We start from the raw sequence: 27968 nt of genomic DNA on the forward strand, positions 1-27968 counted from the left end.
GTAATGGCTTGTTAACAGTCCAAGAAAGCTGTGCCTTTAAATGACATATTAAACATATGCTTTTTTCTGCTAGTGTAGCGTGAGTAAATCAATAGAATGGGATTCCAAGCCAGGGATTGTGACTTATTAATGGAATGATTTGGGAATATAAAAGCTCTCTGAGCGAGGTCTCGCCGCTTATGGAAGGCGCTTCTGATGGATGAGGCTAGTCATGTTTTGAGCTGATTGGACGTTGAGATCGTAAAAAGCGCAACGTCTTAAATTAGCCGACGAGTCCTGAGGTGGGACATGCTACGTGGGTAAATAAACATGTCAGCGGGAAAACTGCTAATGTGGTTCGTTTGGAAATAGAAACAAGCCCCAGCGTCGATAACAGATGCATGCAAAGCCTGAGTGATTTATGAATTTTTTTTTTTAAATCCCGGTAGCGGAGGATGGAGCTGCTTTGTAATTTGTCACAAAATATGCTGATGCCGTGACTTGGAAGTGTTTGCATACGGGGAAGAAAACAAGATAAATGCTTCAGCCCATAGCAGGAAAAATACTGTTTGCCAAACACTTTATTGCCACACATTTATTTGCGTCAAAGTGTGATTGTGTCCCAGGTCTGAAACAATACCAGATGTTTCTATCCATTTCAATTTTTTATGTCCGTTTACTTTACAGGATGTCATTTATGATATTTTTAGGCAGAACTAAAACACAAAATAGGACTGCACGGTGGACATGCAGCTAGGAGACCCGGGTTCGATTCCCTGCTCTGCCATCTCTGTGTGGAGTTTGCATGTTCTCCCCGTGCACGTGTGGATTTTCTCCCCCATTCCAAAAACATGCTAGGCTAATTGACCACTCCAAATTGTCCATAGGTATGAATGCCGGTGGGACTTCAATTAACTTTGACTTTGTGTCACTAAAAACCCAAAGAAAAAGCTAATCTGTTTTTGATGATAGATTTAAAATATATACTTCAGAGGTTCCATTGAATCAACTCATGATGGTTGGGGAAGTGGTAGTGTTGTCATCAAAAGTCCATCCATTCATTTTCTATGCCGCTTTCCTCATTAGAGTTGGGGGGTGTATGCTGGAGCCTATCCCAGCTGTGGAGTTTGCATGTTCTCCCCACGTTCTCCGGGTACTCCGGTTTCCTCCCACATTCCAAAAACATGCTAGGTTAATTGGCAAATTGTCCATAGGTATGAATGTGAGTGTGAATGGTTGTTTGTCGAAATGTGCCCTGTGATTGGATGGGGACCCGAAGACCCAAAGATAGCTGGGATGGGCTCCAGCATTCCTGCGTCAGCATGCACCCAAGCATGAACTAGACTTTCTTTAGATTTTTGTGGCTCAAAAACGGAAATAAAAATAGCCTTGGTGTTACGCCATGCATTATTTACACTCCTTTGCTTATTTTTACACTTGTATGTGTTAGAATAAAACATAGATAGAATGAATATAGTGTTAGTTATCATCCTTATATTCATTTGTTTAGACAATAGAAAGTGCTGAAGAAGAAATGTTCCCATAAGAACTCATAAAATAATAACAGTAATTACTCTCACATATACACACACATTGCAAAGTCCAAATAAATACAATGGGAGCAGTTCTGTTTGAAATGTTCCCAGGAAATACGACAAGCTGCACTTACCGTCCATGTGACCTGGATGGCGGTGGGACTTAAGACGACGGGGTTGTGCAGGCGAACTATGACCTCTCCAAGCTCTTTCTGCACGTGTCTGTGGTCGACGCCCTGTGCTGGTGGACTGATATCTGCAGCGGGACCAGACAGTATATCAGAGCACTGAACCAGGAAGTAAAGGATGCAATTACTGTAAGAACCCAAGTATAAGACAGTATTGGTTCTCGAGAAAAAAAAAATGAAAACAGTTTCACTTATATCAGAGGTCTTCAGAGCTTTTCTTCCTCTCTCTCACACACACACACTAGTGACTTGGAGAGATATAGTACTTAAAAAAAGTGAAAATATAATTTGTCAATTGCAATCTAACTACTAGATGGTCTTGAACTGATATTAAACTGAAAACAAAATTTTAAATTAAGATTAAGATTAATTAAGATTCATTATTACTTAATGTTTTTTAAGTTAGAGCATAGAAAACTTGTTTATGACCTTTAAAATATGTTTTTTTAACCATTATTAGAGACCTTTAGACATGTAATAACACCCCTATAGTCACCGTTCCAGTCCTGCAGTGTTTTTCTAAGACGAAAAGGCAGGGTACCTGAAGAACGGCATCACTTTTGTTGTTGCAACACCAGCAAATATAAACAAAAATGACCTAATTCTATTTTTGTATCCATTTTGCGTCACCTGTCAGAGACTACTACTTAATAAAATGGCTGCAGCAGCAAGATGGACGGTTCCAGACCCAATCGTGATGAGTGAGTTCCCACAAAGTAGGATTTAATATTACTTAATGTTTTTGAAGTTAGAGCATAGAAAACCTTTTTATGACCTTTAAAATATGTTTTTTTAGCATTATTAGAGCCCTTGAGACATGTAATAACACCCCTATAGTCACTGTTCCAGTCCTGCAGTGTTTTTCTAAGACAAAAAAGCAGGGTACCTGAAGAACGGCATCACTTTTGGCAGCAAATTTAAACAAAAATGACCTCATTCCATTTTTTGCATCCATTTCGTGTCACCTGTCAGCGACTAGTACTTAATAAAATGGCTGCAGCAGCAAGATGAATGGTTAATTGGTTCCAGACCCGATCGTGATGAGTGAGTTTTTACAAAGTAGGATTCAATATTACTTAATGTTTTTGAAGTTAAAGTATAGAAAACGTGTTTATGACCTTTAAAACGTGTTTTTTTTTACCTTTATTAGAGCCCTTTAGACATGTAATAGCACCCCTATAGTCACCGTTCCAGTCCTGCTGTGTTTTTCTAAGATGAAAAGGCAGGGTACCTGAAGAACGGCATCACTTTTGTTGTTGCAACACTAGCAAATATAAACAAAAATTCAATTTTTGCATCCATTTTGTGTCACCTGTCAGAGACTACTACTTAATAAAATGGCTGCAGCAGCAAGATGGATGGTTAATCGGTTCCAGACCCGATCGTGATGAGTGAGTTCCCACAAAGTAGGATTTAATATTACTTAATGTTTTTGAAGTTAGCGCATAGAAAACCTGTTTATGACCTTTAAAATATGTTTTTTTAGCATTATTAGAGCCCTTGAGACATGTAATAACACCCCTATAGTCACTGTTCCAGTCCTGCAGTGTTTTTCTAAGACAAAAAAGCAGGGTACCTGAAGAACGGCATCACTTTTGGCAGCAAATATAAACAAAAATGACCTCATTCCATTTTTGCATCCATTTTGCGTCACCTGTCAGAGACTACTACTTAATAAAATGGCTGCAGCAGCAAGATGAATGGTTAATCGGTTCCAGACCCGATCGTGATGAGTGAGTTTTTACAAAGTAGGATTCAATATTACTTAATGTTTTTGAAGTTAAAGTATAGAAAACCTGTTTATGACCTTTAAAACGTGTTTTTTTTACCTTTATTAGAGCCCTTTAGACATGTAATAGCACCCCTATAGTCACCGTTCCAGTCCTGCGGTGTTTTTCTAAGATGAAAAGGCAGGGTACCTGAAGAACGGCATCACTTTTGTTGTTGCAACACTAGCAAATATAAACAAAAATTCAATTTTTGCATCCATTTTGTGTCACCTGTCAGAGACTACTACTTAATAAAATGGCTGCAGCAGCAAGATGGACGGTTCCAGACCCAATCGTGATGAGTGAGTTCCCACAAAGTAGGATTTAATATTACTTAATGTTTTTGAAGTTAGAGCATAGAAAACCTTTTTATGACCTTTAAAATATGTTTTTTTAGCATTATTAGAGCCCTTGAGACATGTAATAACACCCCTATAGTCACTGTTCCAGTCCTGCAGTGTTTTTCTAAGACAAAAAAGCAGGGTACCTGAAGAACGGCATCACTTTTGGCAGCAAATTTAAACAAAAATGACCTCATTCCATTTTTTGCATCCATTTCGTGTCACCTGTCAGCGACTAGTACTTAATAAAATGGCTGCAGCAGCAAGATGAATGGTTAATCGGTTCCAGACCCGATCGTGGTGAGTGAGTTTTTACAAAGTAGGATTCAATATTACTTAATGTTTTTGAAGTTAAAGTATAGAAAACCTGTTTATGACCTTTAAAACGTGTTTTTTTTTACCTTTATTAGAGCCCTTTAGACATGTAATAGCACCCCTATAGTCACCGTTCCAGTCCTGCGGTGTTTTTCTAAGATGAAAAGGCAGGGTACCTGAAGAACGGCATCACTTTTGTTGTTGCAACACTAGCAAATATAAACAAAAATTCAATTTTTGTATCCATTTTGTGTCACCTGTCAGAGACTACTACTTAATAAAATGGCTGCAGCAGCAAGATGGATGGTTAATCGGTTCCAGACCCGATCGTGATGAGTGAGTTCCCACAAAGTAGGATTTAATATTACTTAATGTTTTTGAAGTTAGCGCATAGAAAACCTGTTTATGACCTTTAAAATATGTTTTTTTAGCATTATTAGAGCCCTTGAGACATGTAATAACACCCCTATAGTCACTGTTCCAGTCCTGCAGTGTTTTTCTAAGACAAAAAAGCAGGGTACCTGAAGAACGGCATCACTTTTGGCAGCAAATATAAACAAAAATGACCTCATTCCATTTTTGCATCCATTTTGCGTCACCTGTCAGAGACTACTACTTAATAAAATGGCTGCAGCAGCAAGATGAATGGTTAATCGGTTCCAGACCCGATCGTGATGAGTGAGTTTTTACAAAGTAGGATTCAATATTACTTAATGTTTTTGAAGTTAAAGTATAGAAAACCTGTTTATGACCTTTAAAACGTGTTTTTTTTACCTTTATTAGAGCCCTTTAGACATGTAATAGCACCCCTATAGTCACCGTTCCAGTCCTGCGGTGTTTTTCTAAGATGAAAAGGCAGGGTACCTGAAGAACGGCATCACTTTTGTTGTTGCAACACTAGCAAATATAAACAAAAATTCAATTTTTGTATCCATTTTGTGTCACCTGTCAGAGACTACTACTTAATAAAATGGCTGCAGCAGCAAGATGGATGGTTAATCGGTTCCAGACCCGATCGTGGTGAGTGAGTTCCCACAAAGTAGGATTTAATATTACTTAATGTTTATGAAGTTAGAGCATAGAAAACCTTTTTATGACCTTTAAAATATGTTTTTTAGCATTATTAGAGCCCTTGAGACATGTAATAACACCCCTATAGTCACCGTTCCAGTCCTGCAGTGTTTTTCTAAGACGAAAAGGCAGGGTACCTGAAGAACGGCATCACTTTTGCCATCAAATATAAACAAAAATGACCTTAAATTCTTTTTTGCATCCATTTTGTGTCACCTGTCAGAGACTACTACTTAACAAAATGGCTGCAGCAGCAAGATGGATGGGCACTGTGACACTATTTCCCGCTTTCTTTCGCCGCAATTTTTCATGTTTTGAAGTTACATGTCACATCGGAAAACTCAAGTGGAGAAGATTATTTTCAAAAAGCACAAATCACAGCGGTACTAATCATGCAAGACAGATCTGTATCAATAAACAAATTGATAGATCACCTGAACGAGGAAGGAATTTAAATGGACTCTTTTATGAAGAGCACACTCTTGCCTTGACAGTATTTAGCCTGGGGCTGATTATCATATCAATGTAATCAGGAGACTGCGGCTCGCTCGCTACTATAATAAAATCTGCTATGAGCTGGAAGGCAGTCATTTTTCCCTGTTATATTCATTAACATAGCAGGGACAGCAGTAACTCACTTAGGCCATCTAAAAGTAGACATGCTTATTTTACATAATTGCTTAAGTGGAAGTCTTAATGAGCTGGGCTGAGATGGAGAGTTTGACCTCTACGAAGTTCCGCCGTATTTCACCGCCAACTGTAAAGCCAAGTATGATAAGTATCGAGGTGGATGTATTGACCTTCGACTATCAGTCGACTCAGCAAAAAAAAAAAAACAGATGCCATCAGTTGATTGGACATCGGTGTGTGTGTTACCTTGCGTCCTGACAGGATCCGACATCGGACTCGGGTCGCTCACACCTTGGTTGTTGACTGCCCGGACCATGAACAGGTAGATGGTGTTCGGGCGAAGACCTTTAATGGTGTACTGCGTGGTTTTTACGTGATCTGCGACCGTTTGCCAGCTGTTGCTCACCGACTGACTGCAAAACGAAATTAACATAATTACTATGTCCTGTGGTCAACGTCCATAACTTGGTGTCCACCAAACCGCAATCCTGAACGCAACATAATCAGACTCTGACACAAACCTGAACGCCTCGATGACAAACGAGTTGACGGGCGAAGCTCCGACCAAGCCCGCCTGCCAGGATAAAGAAACGCTGTTCTTGGTGACATCTGTGACCTGAGGCTTGGATGGCGGACCTGGGAGCTCATTGTCATCGTGGTTCTTTGTGAGCGTTACGCCGCCAGCTTCTGTAAGACATTTGCCCCCATCGTTCAGAACTGAACTCAAACATCTAAAACGTGTTTTATGTAAACAAAAGTCCAGTTTCGTATTGTTTAGCTTAGTAACCATTACCTTTGACCTCGAGGAACGCGCTCCATGACGTTTCTCCGCTAGAGCTGGTAGCCACGCACGTGTAGATCCCGGAATCTGACAGCTTTAAGAAGAACAACATGTCATCAACACTTGAGTCGGAAACATGCCAATTCGCTTCTTCGGCTTCCTGATGATTTTACCAACTAACTCCGTGTGTCCGTCTTCGAGTGTTGACGCTAATTTTGCTAATGAATTTCATTTCCTTCTCACCACTCTTCCATCACGACTACTCCTCATCATCATATATCCTTTCCGCCAGGCTGATTAATTTAGGGTGGGCGGCATGAACCCCCTGGACCGATGACAGCTGCATCGTTCCTGCGTCCTCTTTTCAAGCTTTTGTTTTGCTTGTGTGTTCCAGCCCTTCCATTTATTAAATAACATGTCAGTGGTCTTCAGCTTTGTCAAGCGTAATGGATATTCCACCGAGGCCTTAGAGTGGGGAAAGGAAGACGCAAATTTAATCTACTCTAAATGTGTGTGTGCATGTGTGTGTAAGTGCATACATGTGATGCATCCTCCAGCTGGAGCCCATCCAAGCCTGTTGGGTCGCTCCACTTAGTAATAGTATCAAACTATTAGGACTACAATCAATGCCGGCTATTCATCTCCGTAAGGCTTTATGTCAATCAACATTATGGTCCTGATGTGTGTCCTGCTGTGTAAAAGTAAAAGATATTACTATTACAGGGCGGCACGGTGGTAAAGTGGTTAGCGCACAGACCTCACAGCTAGGAGATCAGGGTTCAATTCCACCCTCGACCATCTCTGTGTTGGAGGTCAAACACCAGAAGGTGGGACCTTTGTGGGACCACAAAGTGAATTATGTAAAATAAAATAAAACTAAAAAAATTAAAATAAAATTAAATAAAATTGAATAAAATTAAATAAAATTAAATAAAATTCAATAAAATTCAATAAAATTCAATAAAATTAAATTAAGGGCGGCACGGTGGTCGTGCGGTTAGCGCACAGACCTCGCAGCTAGGAGACCAAGGTTCAATTCCACCCTCGACCATCTCTGTGTTGGAGGTCAAACACCACAAGGTGGGACCTTTGTGGGACCACAAAGTGAATTATGTAAATTAAAATAAAACTAAAAAAACTAAACTAAACTAAACTAAGATAAAATAAAATAAAGGGCAGCACGGCGGTCGAGTGGTTAGCGCGCAGACCTCACAGCTAGGAGACCAGGGTTCAATTCCACCCTCGGCCATCTCTGTGTTGGAGGTCAAACACCAGAAGGTGGGACCACAAAGTGAATTATGTAAAATAAAATAAAACTAAAAAAATTAAAATAAAATTAAATAAAATTAAATAAAATTAAATTAAGGGCGGCAAGGTGGTCGTGTGGTTAGCGCGCAGATCTCACAGCTAGGAGACCAGGGGTCAATTCCACCCTCGGCCATCTCTGTGTTGGAGGTCAAACACCACAAGGTGGGACCACAAAGTGAATTATGTAAAATAAAATAAAATAAAATAAAATAAAATAAAATAAAATAAAATAAAATAAAATAAAATAAAATAAAATAAAATAAAATAAAATAAAATAAAATAAAATAAAATAAAATAAAATAAAATAAAGGGCGGCACGGCGTTCGAGTGGTTAGCGCGCAGACCTCACAGCTAGGAGACCAGGGTTCAATTCCACCCAGTTTGCATGTTCTCCCCATGCATACGTGGGTTTTCTCCGGGTACTCCGGTTTCCTCCCACATTCCAAAAACATGCTAGGTTAATTAGCGACTCCAAATTGTCCATCGGTATGAATGTGAGTGTGAATGGTTGTTTGTCTATATGTGCCCTGTGATTGGCTGGCCACCAGTGCAGGGTGTACCCTAGGGTGGTCCTTATATGAGGGGTCAAAAATTTGTTTTGGAAATGTTCAACTCTCACCCTCTAAATTAATTCAAATTAATGATCATTATCAAACCAATAAAACAAATTATCATAATGTGCGAAAACTCCTGAATATGCACAGAATATGTCAAACTTCAAAGTTGTTGAGCAACCTCTAAATATTAATCAATATTGATCAAATTTGGCCCAAATGTTTTTTTTTCATTTATCCTAACATATTAGTGGGGTGAGAGCATGAAATTTCAAAAGTTGAAAAATAAGGACCACCCTAGTGTACCCCGCCTCTCGCCCAAAGACAGCTGGGATAGGCTCCAGCACCCCCGCGACCCTTGTGAGGAAAAGCGGTAGAAAATGAAAAAAAAACAACCAAAAAACCAAACAAAACACATGAATACCTTTATGTTTTTAATCTGGAGGCTACCCAGCTCCTGCAGGGACATGCGAGGGTCCTTCCCCAGTAGACTGACGCCATCTTTGAGCCAGCTGACAGAAGGGATGGGGTCACCTGACGCTTGGCACTTGAGCAACGCCACGCTGTCCACCCCTAACGTCTGGTTGGACGGGCCTTGGCGGATGATGGGAGGCGGTCTGTCAGAAAGAACTGCAACACAGCAAAAAAACGACAACATGATGCCTCTATGCCATTGATTGTAAACCAAAGCCAGCGGTGGGCTTTTTTCCCTCTCCGTCCTAAAACAGGATCCTGTATTTCCAGGAAGAGGAAGAACAGCTGAGCAGTTTCCCCTCACTGCATTATTTTTAGACGCTGCTTCTAGACAATGTTTGGCTGGAGGTTCCTGCCAAGTCAGTGAGTGTGGATTTTGGAAAAATGCATTGTTATGTGCTCCGTGCAGCACAGAAGCAAACTCACACAGAAGTAACTAAAGTGTTGATTTTTTTCTCAAATGGGGCAGCATCTTATTACTATATAATATACAATATCAGAATTTCACATAGTATATATCAAATTATAATTTGGCCAGTTCTGTTGATGGACGTTGTCCACTACATATTTACTCCATCTCCATCTTCACTAGGGTTGCAAGCATGCTGGAGCCTATCCCAGCAGGGTACAGTACACCCTGGACTGGTGGCCAGCCAATCACAGGGCACATATAGACAAACAACCATTCCCACATTTATGGTAATGGTAATGGTTTAATTTCATTTGAACATGCATCAGATTACAATTGAATGCATCCCATAATCAGTTCACAGTTCCACATGTCCAAAAGGAGTAGGAAGAAGCAAAGCTTATTAAATCCTACCCCTCCATCTGGTACTTTTACAATCAGTGACTGTTACATTTGTTCACTTCCTGCTTTCCTAATATAGTTTAAGTTTTTTTTTTAATTAAAAAACATTATTTTTTATTAATTTATTTTTTTCATTAAAAAAAATAATTAAAAACATTTTTTGGGTCATGTACCAACGTACAAGATGATATGACCATGCAATGACATAATAGGTACCATAGTAACCATCGATATAGTGATATACGTATATAGCACTTCAGTAGGAAGAAGCAAAGCTTATTAAATCCTACCGCTTCATCTGGTACTTTCACATTCAGTAACAGTCACATGTAATCACTTCCTGCTTTCATAATATAGTTTTTAAATTTTTACATTTTCAAATTTTTAAATTGGGCGGCACGGCGGTCTAGTGGTTAGCGCACAGACCTCATAGCTAGGAGACCAGGGTTCAATTCCACCCTCGGGCATCTCTGTGTGGAGTATGCATGTTCTCCCCGTGCATGCGTGGGTTTTCTCCGGGTACTCCGGTTTCCTCCCACATTCCAAAAACATGCTAGTGACTAATTGGTGACTCCAAATTGTCCATAGGTATGAATGTGAGTGTGAATGGTTGTTTGTCTATATGTGCCCTGTGATTGGCTGGTGACCAGTCCAGGGTGTACCCCGCCTCTCGCCCGAAGACAGCTGGGATAGGCTCCAGCACCCCCCCCCCCGCGACCCTCGTGAGGAAAAAGCAGTAGACAATGAATGAATAAATTTTTAAATTTTTAAATTTTTAAATTTTTAAATTTTTAAATTTTTAAATTTTTAAATTTTTAAATTTTTAAATTTTTTAATTTTTTAATTTTTTAATTTTTAAATTTTAATTTAAGTTTGAATATTAACTATATCAGTTAATCAGTTTGCTATATTTAGCATTAAGCGTCTAATTTATTTGCAATTTAAAATTCCAATTTAAATGTGATTATTGGAATAATCATTATGACTGCTCTCTTTTATGCACTTTATCACACCACATTCACCTCATTATGGCCAGATTTTAAAATAATCCAAAGTAATGTTAGTTTTACTGAAATAACTGTATTAAAGTGGCACATTGAAAAAAAAAGAGCGGTGGGTGGGGAGACTACTTCACTACTCTGCTCTTTCTATGAAAGAGTAAACGTGTCAGACGGTGAACTCGGGGGTTAACCGTGGAGTCGGCAGCCAGTTTATATATTTAGTGTTGAATAATGTAGTGTCTCCCCACCGGCATCAGAGAAGCCACATTAATTAGAAGCTATGGATTAATGATGTCAGACCTGCAGGGCGTAATTACTGAGTCTACCTCCGTAACCTTTCAACATGTTATCACACCCTCCTTTTCCACCCTGATTTCTCTGCAGCAGCGACTAGTGACAAAAGGCATGCACTGTGACTTCCAGGAATGCAGGGAAAGGTTGGAGGCAGAGTTTTATCAAAATGAGTACCGGGAATATGAATAAGATCAATCATAAAGCAGCTGCTTCCAGCCAGAAGATGCCTTTGTTATGGAAAGGCTGTATTGTTGCTAAATAGCCTGGATGATGATGCGGCCATGCTGGACGAGCCTGATGGATGTGTCTGTGGAATGCAGGACGGGAGGGGAAAAAGCTGCAGCAAGGCCTTGGATTTCTGGATCAAGAATTTCTCATTACAGATCTCCTTGAACTCAGCACACCGCTGTCAGTAAATCACATGGAGGCTACAGCAGGTGCGGCCGTGACCCCCCCCCCCCCCCCCCCCTGGCCCTGAAGCACCCTGATACTATTCTCTTCCTCATCTTGGACACCGTCTTCACATTCCAGCAAGTGCATGTCACTGTTTGCACATTGTACGACTCCAGCCTTGCAGTCAATCAAAGGATATTTGTTTGCACTGCACAACATTCCCACTTCCTGTTTGATCTGTCTATCGCACCATCACAGTAGCCAAGAAGATTAGATGCTCTGCCGCTTGGCGTCAGCACATAAGTCACTCCGCAGCAAATCTCGGTCACTCACTCACTCAACGACTCCCACACAAAAACTGCCTGACCAGATTGTGAAACTGAAGTAGAAGAAGAATGCCCCTCCCCCACATATTTCATAAATATACAAAGCCACAATACGGTGCTAAGAAGGCTATAGTTTGCAGGGCTCTACATTAAAAACTAAATTTACTTGCCAATGGGGGATCCTTAAGGTGAGAACTACTTGCCCGAATATGCTGACAATTGCTCGCTGTAAGGCACAATTCTCTTGAATTTATTTAGCGGTGATATGGCGGCTAAGGCGTTGGATGAGGAGTGGGGGGAGGGGTAGTGAGAGCTATGCATATGTGTGTCTTTGGATACCGCAAAGTGAATTATTTAAAATAAAATAAAATAAAATAAAATAAAATAAAATAAAATAAAATAAAATAAAATAAAATAAAATAAAATAAAATAAAATAAAATTGGTTTGGAAAAACTGTAAAACCGGCTATACCGAATATATTCTCTATACCGAATATCCTCACTATTGTCATGGGAATGGCGGCAGATGGATGGATGAATATTATGCTCAATTTTAACAGCAACACAGCAATTATATGATGGCCTGCTGCAGTTTGCTTGCAGACCCAAAATATGCCTAACAATAAACCCCCAAATGCTTGAAATTGCATCAAAACAATGCATTTTGGGAACCATTGTGAGGTTACATCCCGCCCATCTTTGTCTCCCTAATAATTTATAATTGGAAAACAATGCAAATGTTGGCAAAAGGAAAGGAAAATGAATGAATGAATAATATTATTCATATTATTTATCTTCACGAATTAGTGCTGGAGCCTATCCACACTGTATAGTCATAAAATGCATACTTGTTATATACTGTATACAAAGTAATAACAGTAATCGACTAACCACCTACAATAAATTGTTAATTTATTGATTATAAAGCACAATTTTTTCCCCCAAAAATCTGTTGGAAAACGGCAACCCAGCTTCACCACAATGCAGCAGTGCTCAGCTCTAAAGTGTGAATCCTGGCATTTGATTTTTTTTTTTTTCCTCACCATCTGTGACCTCCAGTTGAGCCTTGGCAAGGATGCTGCCAGCCACAGTCAGCGCCTGGCAGATGTAGTAACCAGCGTCTGCCCGCTGCACCGACGAGATGGTGAGGGCGCCGTTGGGCGACACGGAGAAGCGGCTGTTGGGCTGCTGGGGCTGGTTGGGAAAAAGCAAATTCTGTGGGAAGAGGAACAAACGGCCAATTAGTCGAGAGCAAGGAGGCCACCTGGAAACATGACAAGACTCACCAACACACAATGACTGCTGCAGTATGGAGAGTTTTAAAGGTTGTCTATTGTGCACAAGTGACTCTTTAATGATGTTCAAGAGTGGAATGTTTCCCCGGAGCCTGAGCACCAAACATGAGAAATCATCCCCCATACTTGTTTGGTCCACTTCTGAGAGAAACCTCAAGGTAGGGCTTAACAAGAAGAAATTGATGTTTGAGTTGGTCACCAACTCTTGTTCTTGTTTTTTAATGCACAAGATTAGACACATGCAATCCAGAAAATGATATGTAAATGTTACACTTAGGGGGAAAAAGTGGGCTAATAAATTGACAATAAAAGCATAAATAATGCGGATTTCAGAAAACAACAATTTAATTTAATTTAATTTAATTTAATTTAATTTTATTTTATTTTATTTTATTTTATTTTATTTTATTTTATTTTATTTTATTTTATTTTATTTTATTTTATTTTATTTTATTTTATTTTATTTTATTTTATTTTATTTTATGATGAAAATGGTAATATTAATGATGATTATAATAATGGTGATAATAATAATAATAATGGTAAAAATGATCAAGATTATAACAATAATGACAATAATGATAATAACCATAATAATATTACAATGATAATAACAGGGGAAAACAAGACATGAACATGATTATATCTTGCAAAAAGGGGTAGGCATTTAGAAGCTTTTGCTACTCCTTTTGGGCTTGTGATCAGATAGTTGAATACAAATGTAAATAATGGAAAGTTATATTTTGATTGATGTAAGAAATGCACTGTAATGTTTCATATATTTGCCCAAAAAAAAAAAAAAAAAAAAGGCTTCGCTACACATCTTAACCCTTGGTCACTACAGTGGACAGCTATTCAAAAGAAAGCTGTTTTCTCCTATATGAATGAATCTTAATGTCACAGTTTCCTCTTGTAGGGAAAACAATTCTTGCAAGCAACAACTAAGAAGTAATATAATTATTAAAATATCCAAGTATTGATTTTGTGAGGAAATTATGATTGATCATGTGTCCACTAAATTGGACATTGTGCATCGGGAGCTAGTATATTTTGACTACAATTTATAGTATTGCTTCAATTTTGTTGTTTTTAAAAATACTTCATTTGCAGTAACTTTTCGCTGCAAATCAATAGAATTTTTATTATAACAATATTTGATAGATAGTATTCAACGTTTGCGGATCATCGAGGCCTGGATGAATGGGAATCCCACTCATCTGGGAAGACTTTCTGCATTCATTAAAAGTAATAAAAGTAATTTGTAAAAAATTCTTAGTCTTGGATGCATGGTGGGCGTGTGGTTAGCGTGCAGACCTCACAGCTAGGAGACCAGGGTTCAATTCCACCCTCGGTCATCTCTGTGTGGAGTTTGCATGTTCTCCCCGTGCATGCGTGGGTTTTCTCCGGGTACTCCGGTTTCCTCCCACATTCCATAAACATGCTAGGTTAATTGGTGACTCCAAATTGTCCATAGGTATGAATGTGAGTGTGAATGGTTGTTTGCCAAATGTGGCCCGCAGGACACTAGTTTGAGGCCCCTGCCTCGATATGAGTTTAATGTTTGTGCGGCCCGCGCAAGTTTGATATGGATGCTGTATGGTATCATGTAACATGATTCATGTTCATGTTAAAGGTTAAATAACTGTTAATAGTTATCCTCCCTATCCGTGTGGAAATGGTAAGTTTTTGGCTAATTAAGTTTAAAGGAAATAACTCGAAGGCTACCGTTTAGGTCGCTAGCTCTCTAGTTTGCGAGTTAGCATGTGTCTCAAGACCCTGCAGTTGCGCAATATGTTGTAAATAAAAAGAGTATAAATGTGATTTGCCGTTTTATTATTATTATTATATTTATTTATTACTATTATTTTTCATCTTATTTTGTGCAGAAAAATAAAAATTAAGATATTTGAGAACAGTGGAATGTTTTATCAGAGCTTTTCTTGTAGAAAATTGGAAAAAGCACTGAAAAAGTTTGTATATTTTTCCATTTTTAATAAATGTTTTTTTTTTTTTTTGGAAAACCTGATGCGGCCCAGCCTTGCCCAGACCCTAGCTCCAGTGGCCCGCAGGTAAATTGAGTTTGAGACCCGTGATCTAAATGGTTGAAAAATCCAATATATGGGGCATCTTGTTCTTTTATTCACAGATTATCCCCAGAGGTGAAGAGCAAACATATTAGCTGCTTTAATTTCCGCTAATCACTTGAATGTAACAAATTAACAACAACAACAACGAGTGATAAATGAAAGGTTTCTCCTGAACAAATTAGTACATCACCAGCAGTGCATGTTTAACACTTCATTATCCCAAGAGGAAGAAAAAAAAAAAAACATGTCATTTATTGTAATTAATTAGCCCGCATTTGTCTCTTAATAATCATCACCATCACACCTCTGTGGAAGGTTCAGTGACAGCATGTCGCCCAAAATGTTAACAATGAGTCAGAATTGTGGTTCACCCATGATGTAAACATACCAAGTGTCGACTTGCAAGTGTGTGTCACTCTTCTAAGGAGAACTTTGCCATAATTACCGGCCTACAGGGTGTGTATGTGTGTATGTATGTGTGTGTGTTTGTGTTGAATCGTATCTTGACCTCATCTACAAGCCCCAACTGGCTCCTAATTGGCGCTGTTGTCAAGTGTTGCGAGGACTCCCAGGTATTTGAATGGCTTATCTGCTTGACTGAGAGATGGGATTGTTCTTATCAGTGCCGGGTCACAGGAACGCGATTAGCGCTTCGCCAGGCACACCGACACCACCGCCGGCGGGTGTCGAACAAAGGTGTATCTGTGTGTTTGCGAAGATACCGATGACAGATACTGAACGGTGACGATGTGTGTCAGTGTGTTTTTGTGCGAGTAGGGAATCCCAAGTGAGGCTTCATTCGAAGATTACTGCATTTTAGCAATAACTTTGGAATGCCTATTCCCGGACACCTCCCTGGTGAGGTTTTCCGGGCATGCCCAGCCAGGAAAAGGCCCAGACCTAGGACACGCTGGAGGGATTATGTCTCACAGCTGGCCTGGGAACGTCTTGGTGTCCTCCCGGTGGAGCTTAGTAGGTGGCTTCCCTACTAAGACTGCTGCCCCCGCTACCCGGACCCGGATAAGCGGAGGAAAATGGATGGATGGATGCCTATTCCTGATCCGGTGCGTTTTCCCACCGTGGCATAGCACTACCACTACCAACATCTATCCATCTTTCACGTTCGGATTTCCATTTTCCAGTGAAAAGTGAAAGACAGCTTTAATGGATCCCTCTGTTCTTACCTGACTTCCTTCTTTCTGCCAGAAAACCGCCGGCTGAGGGTTTCCTTTAGTCTCGCACGGGAAGGTGGCAGTGCGCCCTTGGGCCACGATTTGGTCCCTTGGACGGATGACAAACTGCGGGGCAGCTGCAAGTCAGAAGACAGTATTAGCAGGAAAAAGTGAAATGCAGATGATTATTGTAGGTTTGGAGGAAGAGGCAAGCAGTAAACCACACCACCAAACCAAAATGGGAGTCCATGCAGTCTTAAGCACCAAGTAACTGCTTTGAACACCATGGCCACTGTTACCAGGCTGTCCATTCATCCTGTTTGAATGAATGGCATTCACATCACAAAGGGAAACACCTTACAACTGAAACATCAGCCATGCCTGAAGACTATGGACAAGTACTTAAACGGGTCTGATCCACGAGATTGTCATTATGACTTTACAGTTTACACAACTGGGCGTGAATAAAAGAGGCGGACCACAAGGTGAATTATGTAAAATAAAATAAAATAAAATAAAATAAAACTAAAAAAATAAAAATAAAATAAAATAAAATAAAATAAAATAAAATAAAATAAAATAAAATAAAATAAAATAAAATAAAATAAAATAAAATAAAATCAATCAATTAAATTCCACCCTCGGCCATCTCTGTGTGGGGTTTGCATGTTCTCCCCGTGCATGCGTGGGTTTTCTCCGGGTACTCCGGTTTCCTCCCACATTCCAAAAACATGCTAGGTTAATTGGCCACTCCAAATTGTCCATAGGTATGAATGTGAGTGTGAATGGTTGTTTGTCTATATGTGCCCTGTGATTGGCTGGCCACCAGTCCAGGGTGTACCCCGCCTCTCGCCCGAAGACAGCAGGCTCCAGCACTCCCGCGACCCTCATGAGGAAAAAGCGGTATAAAATAAAATAAAATAAAATAAAATAAAATAAAATAAAATAAAATAAAATAAAATAAAATAAAATAAAATAAAATAAAATAAAATAAAATAAAATAAAATAAAATAAAATAAAATAAAATAAAATATTGGTTTTACTTGGAAAAACTGTAAAACCGGCAAATAAATATTCATGAATCCATCCATCCATGTGTTCTCTATACCGAATGTCCTCACTATTGTCGTGGGAATGGCGGAAGCTGGATGCATGAATATTTTGCTAAATTTTAACAGCAACACAGCAATTATATGATGGCCTGGTGCACTTTGCTTGCAGACCTATTATATGCCTAACAATAAACCCCCAAAATGCTTAAAATTGCATCAAAACAATGCATTTTGGGATACAATGTGAGGGTTACATCCCGCCATCTTTGTCTCCCTAATAATTTAAAATTGGAAAACATTGCAATTGTTGGCAAAAGGCAAAAGTAGTTGTCTGATCAAGGAGATTGTCTTATAGCTTTACAGTTTACACAACTGGGCATGAATAAAAGAGGCAGATGGGAAGGGAGATGCCTGGAAAGAGCGCAAGGAGTTGATACTCCAATCCTTGATTGATCCTCCTAGTCTTTTGACATCGGATTGGAGGTCAAACACCACAAGGCGGGACCTTTGTGGGACCACAAGGTGAATTATGTAAAATAAAAATAAAAATAAAAATAAAAATAAAAATAAAAATAAAAATAAAAATAAAAATAAAAATAAAAATAAAAATAAAAATAAAAATAAAAATAAAAATAAAAATAAAAATGTTGTGGTATTGATCAAAAACTACGTATATGAATAAAAACAATGCACTGCACCAATGAAACATTGTGTCACCTTCCTCGTTCTTTCTATTACATCTGAAGTCCTTTCGTCGACTGACCAGCTGGTTCCAGTAATACCAGACTCAGTCCCATTTGGCTGCTTTTACCGTGTAATCCCTCCTTGGAGGTGGGAGTCAGGCGGGGAGGAGTGTGCATTTGCGAGCGATACACACAGCTGGGAAGGGTACAGATGGCCGCAGATTTACAGCCTTCTCACTTGGCCTTGTGCAGCTTGGATATCTCTTGTCTCTCAAAGCCGGGCCTGATACCGAGCTCCTAAATCACGCTCTGGCGGGGGCTCAGGCGGGGGCTCAGACTTTCTCCCATCGTCCTTCTCCATCCCACACAGCGCATCAATAAACACATCCAAAAAAACCTGTGGCACACGCATTGCCTTGTCCTTTCTCATGCTCTCCTTTTGATTGCTTTTCATCTTTTTGGGTTTGGTTCGGTTGTGCAGCACATAAAGTACCTACAGTACATCTCGTAGTACTCAGTTACAGTACATTTGTTTACAATTGGGGGCCAGCCAGGCAGGGTGCTTTTCATGCACAACATCAATTTTAAGATGAAGTACTATTAACATTTTGCACGCATATTCATTAGCTTAGCATCTTTCTGTAATAAGGTAAATTCCAGTTTTTAAAGTTGCTGTTACACTAACTAGTAATCATAAAAATACAGTCATTTGTAGGTTTTTGCGGTTAATTGGTTCCAGACCGATAAACACAAGTATAGTGAAGTAGGATTCTTTATTTATAAATTGAATATTTTCATAGTTAGAGCATAAAAAAACCTTTGGCCAACTTCTAAATAAAGTTTTTAACATTAGTAGAGCTCTCTAAACATGAAACAACACCCCTATAGTCACATTTACACATATAATAACCAATATTGTAAACATAATAACTAAATAAATGAGAGATTTAATACATAAATAAGACTTGTAGTCGTGTGTGCTGCTTATAAATGTGTTTGGGAGGTGGTGGACAAAAAGTGACGTTAAAGGTTCAGAGTTCAGTTTCATGGTCGTCTTTGATCAGGTGTTAGTTTCTACAGTTTTTTTTTTTATCGCTCAGATGTTTCCCACAAAAAGCTGATGCTCCTGATGACACAAGAATAGATTATGAAGTAAATCAATTGAAGAGGGTGCAAGCGTATGACTCTTTCACAACTCGGCCGAGGGCTAACTGATACTGTTTTGATTCAGGGGCCATTAATGACATGTGAGACTCTGCTTCCTGCCCCCCTCCTTTGGAAAAAAAAATAACATGATCGGCTCCCATATTTAATTCATGACAAGCCACATCTGCCACGGCTTGACGAGGGCTTGGCATTGTTACGGACATGCGGGGATCTGTCCGCAAACTTCGAAACATTCCTTCCCTCCTTTGAATGTCACGTTCAATCATATTTTATTCAAAAGTCGACAGCAATTACTGTTTCTTCCCAGCAGGCCACGGGAATGGGAAATGTCCCTGTATCTCCTTGATAGCTGACAGGTGGAAAATAGCGAAGGCCAGTGGTGTTCTGGCAACCGAAGTGGCGTCTGGCGCTTTTTGGCCTTCTCACTCACTTTTATTGTCCTAGCACATGTTCCTGTCCTCGAAATGGACCACCTCGCTATCAAGATGTCCATTTTGACTTGCTCCCTATAGGAGGACAGCTCAGCTGCATCCGATTTGCTTCCGCCGTCTCGACCTTTTCTCTATCTACTGGGAAATAAGACGAGACTAACGGCAACCACGTGTCGGCCTCGGAAGGACAGAAGCTTGTCAAGAACAAACAGACCTCAGCTGTCTCTGATGAGCAGAATGGAACCCCAAACTTCAACCTCTACTATTTGGTATTTGAGTAAAATCTTCTTGGAAAAAACAACCTCAGCTCAGAGCTCAGTGAGCATCCAAATAATTCTCAAATTTAAATTTGCTCGCATCGGAAATCATGTCGGGTAAATTAATCTGTTCCAGGGTCAAACTACCACCAATGATTCTATGTATTTATTCATGGACATGTTTATAGTTGTATATTTATTTATTACTGATTGATTTTCTTTATTCTTGATTTGTTTATTTATTTTTCATATTATTTTGTGTAGAATTTTTTTTTTTTGGAAAACCTGATGCGTCCCAGTCTCACCCAGACCCGAGCTCCAGTGGCCCCCAAGTAAATTGAGTTTGAGACCCCTGCTTTAGACGCTCACTGAGCGGACACTGACTGACTTTGGAGGAACATTTTTTTCAGAAAATACTGTTTGATTTCCAAATTGACTGATTTTAGAGGGTTTGACTTTGGAGGTTCCACTGTATTTTTTTTCCTCATAAAAAATAAATAAATTGACATTTAAGGTTGTAATCATGTGATGTTATGACCTGTGTAAGTAAAATGCGTTCTGGTCAAAGCAAACAAAGCAAGAATACTGGGATGCAACAGGAGGTATCGGATGGAGAGGACATGCTGAATGGAGTCAAATCAGAAGGATGGTACTTACCTACATTGCGATCTGGAGACACGACAATGGAGGAGTGGATACACGGAAACAAAAAAAAAAGAAATCAAAACAAGACACACAAACATTGAACAGAAACAGAAGACAAACATGAAGAAAAGTAAACCAAAGTCAGAATGGATGACATGTTGCGCAATAATTCAGAGAGATCTAAACAAGACAGAGAAGGTCGAGTAGCTTTTTGCTCACTGTGGTGTTGTTAGACAAGTGTGAATGTCTCCTGGAGCTCTAAGGAAAATAGCGGCTAGATATTATCACTGTGCTGTATTTATAAAAGCAAAAAAAGGGTGTGGAAAGGAAAAGCATATATTCCTTTTGAGGCTATATTTTCTGCAAAATCCCAAGACGGAATCAAAGGTGCTGCTGTTTGTTTCCCAAGTTTCCCGAGAACCACATCTGCAGAAAAGACCTTGTTTTACCTCCCGCTGGGTGCTCCCTGTGCTGCCTTTAAGCGCTCCACAGGGACCTCCGACACATCGGTTTAATGGCGGGAAGAGTGGTGACAATGGTGGGAAATTACGGTCAGAACATTTTTATTAACCTTGCAAACCCCAGGTGAGGGATTGGCGGCGTGCGGCAGTAAAGTGTGAAATGGCTTTGCTGACTGGATGATTGCGGCGAGGAGGAGAGCGGCGTAACAACAACCGTTGAGGAGGAAGAGGAGGCGGGTGAAGGCATACTTGGAAATGTAAATAATTAAACAGATTTATAGACTGTCTGCATCTCGGTGGGTTGATTTCTATCTAGCAGGCTTCCGCGGTCAATGCCAACCGCCGGGTTTTTTGTTACCTCGGACTGTGAGGGTGGCGGAGGCCTCCAGCTTGCCCACGCGGTTCTCCGCCACACAGGCAAACGTGCCCTCATCGTTGACGGAAGCCTTCTTCACCCTGAGCACATAGTCGTCCTTGTCGTACTTGATTTCGTACCTGCGGATGGAAAAAGACGGAGGCGCGTTACAACCAAACGTCCATGCATCTGCTGCCGCAGTCGACCATAGCCGTCTCGCCGCTGCATGATGCCGGTTTTGACACGTGAAGATTGCAAGGAGGATCAATTATTCAACACTGCAAGAGGGGCGAGCGTTCACTCGGAACGCTGCTGAGGGCGTTCAATATTCATGAAATGTTTCTCCCACAGAGAGTGGGTGCATGCATGAGAAGCCATTGTGGTGCATCTTCATAAAGCACCGTGCTCCTCAAGGTCTCACTGAATGCGTACAGTCAGCACACAAAAGGTAAAAGTGCTTTCAATTCCCTCTGCTGTAATTAAATATGTGTGTATTTTTGAGGTGATGACAGCTGTGCTTTAAATGGCGGCTGGTGGGCTTGCTAAGAAATGTCTGCTGTCTTTCAGTCCAAAACACCAACCGCATAATGGAGATGCATGAAAGCCATTTAACACAATCAACCCAACGAATGCATTTCCAATAAGTAACAAGTAACACACGACTGTCTATATTTGGTGAGATTGTTTGCAACCATTGACCGTCAATGTTGAAAACGGTCACTTTATTAGGAATGCACACTTCAGGCCATAGGTAATGGTGATGGTAATGGTTTCATTTCATTTGAACATGCATCAGATTACAATTGAGTGCATCCCATAATCAGTTCCCAGTTCCACATGTCCAAAAGGAGTAGGAAGAAGCAAAGCTTATTAAATCCTACCCCTCCATCTGGTACTTTTACAATCACTAACTGTTACATTTGCTTTCCTAATAATTTTTTTTTAATTTTAAATTTTTAAATTTTTAAATTTTTAAATTTTTAAATTTTTAAATTTTTAAATTTTTAAATTTTTAAATTTTTAAATTTTCAAATTTTTAAATTTTTAAATTTTTAAATTTTTAAATTTTTAAATTTTTAAATTTTTAAATTTTTAAATTTTTAAATTTTAATTTTTTTTTACATTTTTTAATTTTTTTAAATTTTGTAATTTTGTATTTTTTTAATTTTGTAATTTTTTATTTTTATTTATTTTTTGTCCCGTACCGAAGTAGGAGGTGATATGAGCGTCCAATGACATAATGGGTACCATAGTAAGTGTCAATATAGTGATATATATAGCACATCATGACTGGTTCAAGACTCTTCATCCTTGTAACATCAACTGCTTGATGTCATTCATCAATCAGCCCCATCACCGCCCCCATCACTGTCACTCAAAAAATATTTTAATTTTAATTTTAATTTTAATTTTAATTTTAATTTTAATTTTAATTTTAATTTTAATCTTAATTTTAATTTTAATTTTAATTTTAATTTTAATTTTAATTTTAATTTTAATTTTAATTTTAATTTTAATTTTAATTTTAATTTTAATTTTAATTTTAATTTTAATTTTATTTTTAGTTTAAGTTTTAGTTTTAGTCACTTACCAAAGTAGGAGGTGATATGAGCATCCTTCCCTTCCCTATTTTTATCCGTATGCATTATTTTAGCTGTTTGAAGATGAACTATATCAGCAAGTTGAAGTAGTTTAGATAGTTTAGAAATAAGGAGTTAGTATGTTCTCTGTAGGCGGCATTATGAATTATCCTTACTGACCTTTTTTGCAGTACCTTTTTTTTTAGCCAGTGAAGATTGCTTTTATAGTTATTAGCCCATATTTCCACACAATAAGTAAGATATGGTAGAACCAGAGAGCAATAAAGAGTGTGGAGTGATTTCTGATTGAGAACAAATTTTGCTTTGTTCAATATTGAAATATTTCGGGCCACCAGGCCCATTCAACATTTGATGATTTGTTTTGTAGTTTATTTCATTCTTATATGAAAAAAGCAGACAAATCTTTGTAAACCAATTAACACAGCAACATAAGTATTCCAAATGCAGTAAAGTGTACCGCAACCAAAAAATGTGAAAAATGTCATGTTGGATATTTTGGTACCCTTTTGCGATGGACGCACATACAAACAAAGGCATAGCTAACTGAAACCAAAGTCCCTTGTATTTGTATTTTTACTGTCTCTACCTTATTGTGCTATAAAACTCTATAATCCATGTGAGCTTCCACAAGGTTTGCATAGCAAAAGGGAGTAAGTCATAATACTTTTCTCTGAGTATTTCATTACTTGCGGTCATGAACGTGTGATAAGCTTTAGTGTATCCTTTAAAGGCGCACAGTATACTTTAGGGGTAATTTTTTGGACAATTACATCTGGCAGGAAAGCATAGTTCACGGCGATACTTTTCCAACATTTGACCGCCATGGTCCATTTCCCTCGGAACTGGAAGCGCTGTCTGCTCAAGACATACATAGCACTCCCTTGATGGCCGCTTGCCACAACAAGCTGAAAAACTAATCCGTCTTGTCGATCCCAGGATTATGTTTTCCTTTTCTTTTCCCTTTGCCTGACATTTGACATTTCCGGAGAACATTCAAAAGCCACTTTATTGGGAGCCCATTCGTCTGTGCTGACTGCCAGTTCCACCTCTTCGCACAGGTACTTAAGAAGCGATAATGATTATTTGACTGAGTCATGACTAAAGGCTTTGTTCTACGGAATGTGCAGTTTGGGATAAAGGATGTATTGTGGACGGCGGCGGAATCAGACATCAACTTATGGGATAAGCCACGTGTCAGTTGCTAAACGGGACAAAAAGGACCTAACTGTTTGTTTTCAACACAAACTATGCAAAGATGCAAGAGAAGTGGAACACCGATAGGTTTGACAAGGGAGTGATCAAACACACGGCCGATGATTGGCATAGCCAGTGTCGAGCTGTCAAAATGAAACCATTGAGGTTTTTCAGACTCGTGTTGATTCTCACGGCGATACTCGTCGGCTCAGTACGGGTGGAGTCAACCCGACGTGACGCAACACACATGCACATTCATGTCATGTCTGTGTGGTCCTGACATCAATTGTCAGGTATGAAAGGCATTTATCTGCAAATGGCGCGCTAACCACTTTTCCACTGTGCAGCCCCATAGCAATTTAGTACAATTTTTATTAATTTATTATGTTTTAAAAATTTATTATATCCATTTTTTATATGATTTTTGAAGATATTTTGTTGCACATTCTAAAAGTGCACTCTTGTGGGGGAGCACCCCTACAATTTAGTTGTGTCAAATGCAATTTTTTGAGTGACAGTGATGGGGGCAGTGAGGGGGCTGATTAATGAATGACATCAAGCAGTTGATGTTTGCTAAATACAAGGATGAAGAGTCTTGAACCAGTCATGATGTGCTATATATATCACTATATTGACACTTACTATGGTACCCATTATGGCATTGGATATGTGACAAAAAAATTTTAAAATGTAGAAAATTTAAAAAATTAATAAAAAATAACAAAATAAAAATTAATTAAATAAAAATTAATTAAATTAATAAAAAAGCAAAAAAAAACTTATAATGAGGAAAGCAGGAAGTGAACAAATGTAACAGTTACTGATTGTAAAAGTACCAGATGGAGGGGTAGGATTTAATAAGCTTTGCTTCTTCCTACTCCTTTTGGACATGTGGAACTGGGAACTGATTATGGGATGCATTCAATTGTAATCTGATGCATGTTCAAATGAAATAAAACCATTACCATTACCAAATGATGCAATGACCATAAACATCTATTCTATCCCATTGCATTCCAATGTTATATATACGTATTATATATATTATGTATTAATAATGCATGTTTATTTCATCTGAATCTAACCTACTTTAAACCATGGCAACACAGTGGAAAATTGTGGCCACTCATAGCACTGGAAGCACAGCATGTCGGCCATATTTGTGGAATGTTCTGTTGTGAAGAAATGCTGGTTTATATATAAATAAATTAATATATGTCCAATTTATTATGTTTCAAAAATGTATTATATCCATTTTTTTTTATTTTTTAAGACACTCTTAGAAAGAAAACTTTCCACTAAAAACGTCTGACAGGCACGCTGTCTGTGAGAGCATCTTATCGACCTTGGTCACTGTGTACGGGCGAGGGGGAGGCAGAAGTCGAGCTGGACTCGGATAAAAAACCATGGCTACTTCCCAGCATGATCTTTGGCACCGACGCCCATTTCACTCTGACAGCCTGATTCCTTTTCACACCGCCTGACCTGGACTTTACCTCATCGCAGATCAAAAGCACACAACCCCGTCACCCACCAGAGAGAATCAATTAACTACTATCACTGCTCGACTTCTCTCTGGAAGGCACTGATGCCGAGTTGTGTCCTCTCTGTGCCCGGGTACAAAAGTTCACCTGACATGCATCATTTTTGTTGGGATAAATAAAACGATCCAGTTTGCTCAGGGCCACGATGCTGCACTGCAGAGATAGCAGCCTGTACTCCCCCTGAGTGTGTCGGGACTGAAGCCAGGTGAGCACAAAAACAAGAATAATGACATTAAAGAAAAATGCCGTTATCGGTATTAATAATAAAACACCAGTATACATAGAAAATAAATACATTAGAATGAAAATGAATATAAATACAATAAAATAAAATGCAGTTGATATGAACAATTTAAAAAATACACAATGAAATACAACCTCAATAAAAGTAAAATGAGTAAAATCAAATTTCTTACTTCTTCATTGATGATTATATTCATCCATACATTCAAGAGTATACACAGTACAGTAATCCCTCGTTTATCAAAAACTGTTTAAGAACTTCTAAATATGGTTGTTAACATTATGAGAGTCCTCTAGACATGAAATAACACCCCTATAGTCACCATATCACTCCAATTACCCAACATAGTAGACACAACAAGATGTTGGTGATGCTGTAAATGTGTACCGGTGCGCAGGGTTCAGAGTTGAGTTCTCGCTTGGCATGGATTACAATTGCAATTATTCGTTAGATTATTCAAACCTGCCGTAAATGCCTGTTCTGGTGAGTTTGGTGCTTGTGTGTCTAACCGAACACGACAGTACAGCAGAACACAACACCAGCGTAGAGTACTACATATCAATACAATGTTTCTTCGAATGGCGTATATTTGTATTTTAGTTCATTTTGCCTTTGCTGTGCTTAATTTAGGCAAAAATATGTAGAATCTGCATTTTTAATATCCAATAATAAGCTGTATTTTGCCAGAAAAAGCATTGTCATGTCTTTGGACATGACAAAGACATTAATAATTCATACATTTCATAAGTTAGTTAAAATGAAATTAATAAATAAATAGAAAGTAATAAATAGCTAAAAGTTGTAATAAATATTGTTAAAAACGCTAAGGTTAAAAAGTTTACAGAGTGAGACATCTTCTCGAGAAAGTATCATTTTGGGCCACTAGAGCGTGCTCTCGCATATAGACAAGCTTTGTCGTTTTTCTCTCGGTGAAAAGCAGGCTGGCCTCACGGCAGAAACGAAACGGGAAAACCCTCATAAACACGCTGAATATTGTTCTAAACGCTTGTTTCTCGGGAAATTATCGTCTTTGTAAGTATATTGGTGTATAAAGCACTGCTATTATAATCTGCTATTTCAAAAGTTGTACTTGTTTTGTGAAGTTCGCTAGCTTGATGCTACTGCTAGCTTGCATTTGCAGTTGGTGTACGTTAGCTGATGCTAACTGTTAGCTGATGTGTGTTTAGCCTACAACATTAACAGTATCGAAACTTCATTTTATTTTTTCTGTATGTTTCAGATACCACATATATTTTTGCAAGAAAGCTTCATAAAGCAAGAAAAGTTTTCTTCATTGGTTCGCTGGCTGTCTAGCAGCATACAGACATGTATTGTGAGGACAGCATAAGCATGGTTTATGATTTAATATATCTTGAAATATATTCATCTAAAATGTGAGTATTAAAAAAAAGTGGTATTACTGTATCTGATAAAACCTTGATACTTTTTCATATGTATTAGTTACAGTGTATATAAAACTGCCAATGCATGGAGGGAGATGACCACATTCTACCTCATTGGAAACCCATTGGATTGTAGCTGCTCTGCTAAATGGTGAGTTACAACCTCATGAAGCTTTATATAAAAGTTTGACAAAAAACCCCATCATAAATATATCAGAACTTAAGGAGGAGAGAGAATTTTGGGCCAAGTCGACTTCCCGAGTATACTGTGACCTGACTTTTGCGAATAAAAATCATCTCTTTGGGGGATGACGAGCAATAAATCCAATGTATCCGTCTTTGTGTGGCACATAAATAAACAGTAAATCTTAAAATAACTCCATTCCTGAGTGTATTTAACACTCATAGGAGAAAGTAGTGCAGGAGTATATTTATAGTTTGTGATCATGACTGATTAACTGCAGATGATGTATGACTGCAGATGTATTTATGACTTGCTGTTGACACAATCACAAGCATTTCATCCGGTTGCCACTCACCAACCCCCCATTAAAAATGCACGCCAGATGTATTAGGGGGAAGTCATGGATGGAGACGGCCGTCGTTT

At 38.8% G+C, this 27968-nt stretch overlaps 1 protein-coding gene across 10 annotated transcripts in view; it reads right to left on the reverse strand.

Moving 5' to 3' along the window:
• The window catches only part of robo2 (roundabout, axon guidance receptor, homolog 2 (Drosophila)), a 382012-nt gene that overhangs the window by 53607 nt on the left and 300437 nt on the right, over positions 1–27968 (reverse strand). For 6 of the 10 annotated variants that reach the window (XM_078792661.1, XM_078792660.1, XM_058079126.2 and 3 more), the window contains exons 6-14: positions 21379–21515; positions 20572–20583; positions 16337–16461; positions 12814–12985; positions 8896–9101; positions 6622–6703; positions 6350–6515; positions 6075–6241; positions 1649–1770 (exon numbers count right to left, since the gene is read on the reverse strand). In XM_078792661.1, the coding sequence (XP_078648787.1) occupies positions 1649–1770; positions 6075–6241; positions 6350–6515; positions 6622–6703; positions 8896–9101; positions 12814–12985; positions 16337–16461; positions 20572–20583; positions 21379–21515 (1189 nt within the window). The remainder of the gene's footprint in view (positions 1–1648; positions 1771–6074; positions 6242–6349; positions 6516–6621; positions 6704–8895; positions 9102–12813; positions 12986–16336; positions 16462–20571; positions 20584–21378; positions 21516–27968) is intronic. The other 4 variants (XM_078792663.1, XM_078792656.1, XM_078792662.1 and 1 more) reach the window with 1 other exon arrangement.

Source organism: Doryrhamphus excisus, linkage group LG8 (assembly GCF_037039965.1).
Source record: "Doryrhamphus excisus strain RoL-2023G ecotype Guam linkage group LG8, RoL_Dexc_Guam_v1.1, whole genome shotgun sequence".
Taxonomy (NCBI): Eukaryota; Metazoa; Chordata; class Actinopteri; order Syngnathiformes; family Syngnathidae; genus Doryrhamphus; species Doryrhamphus excisus.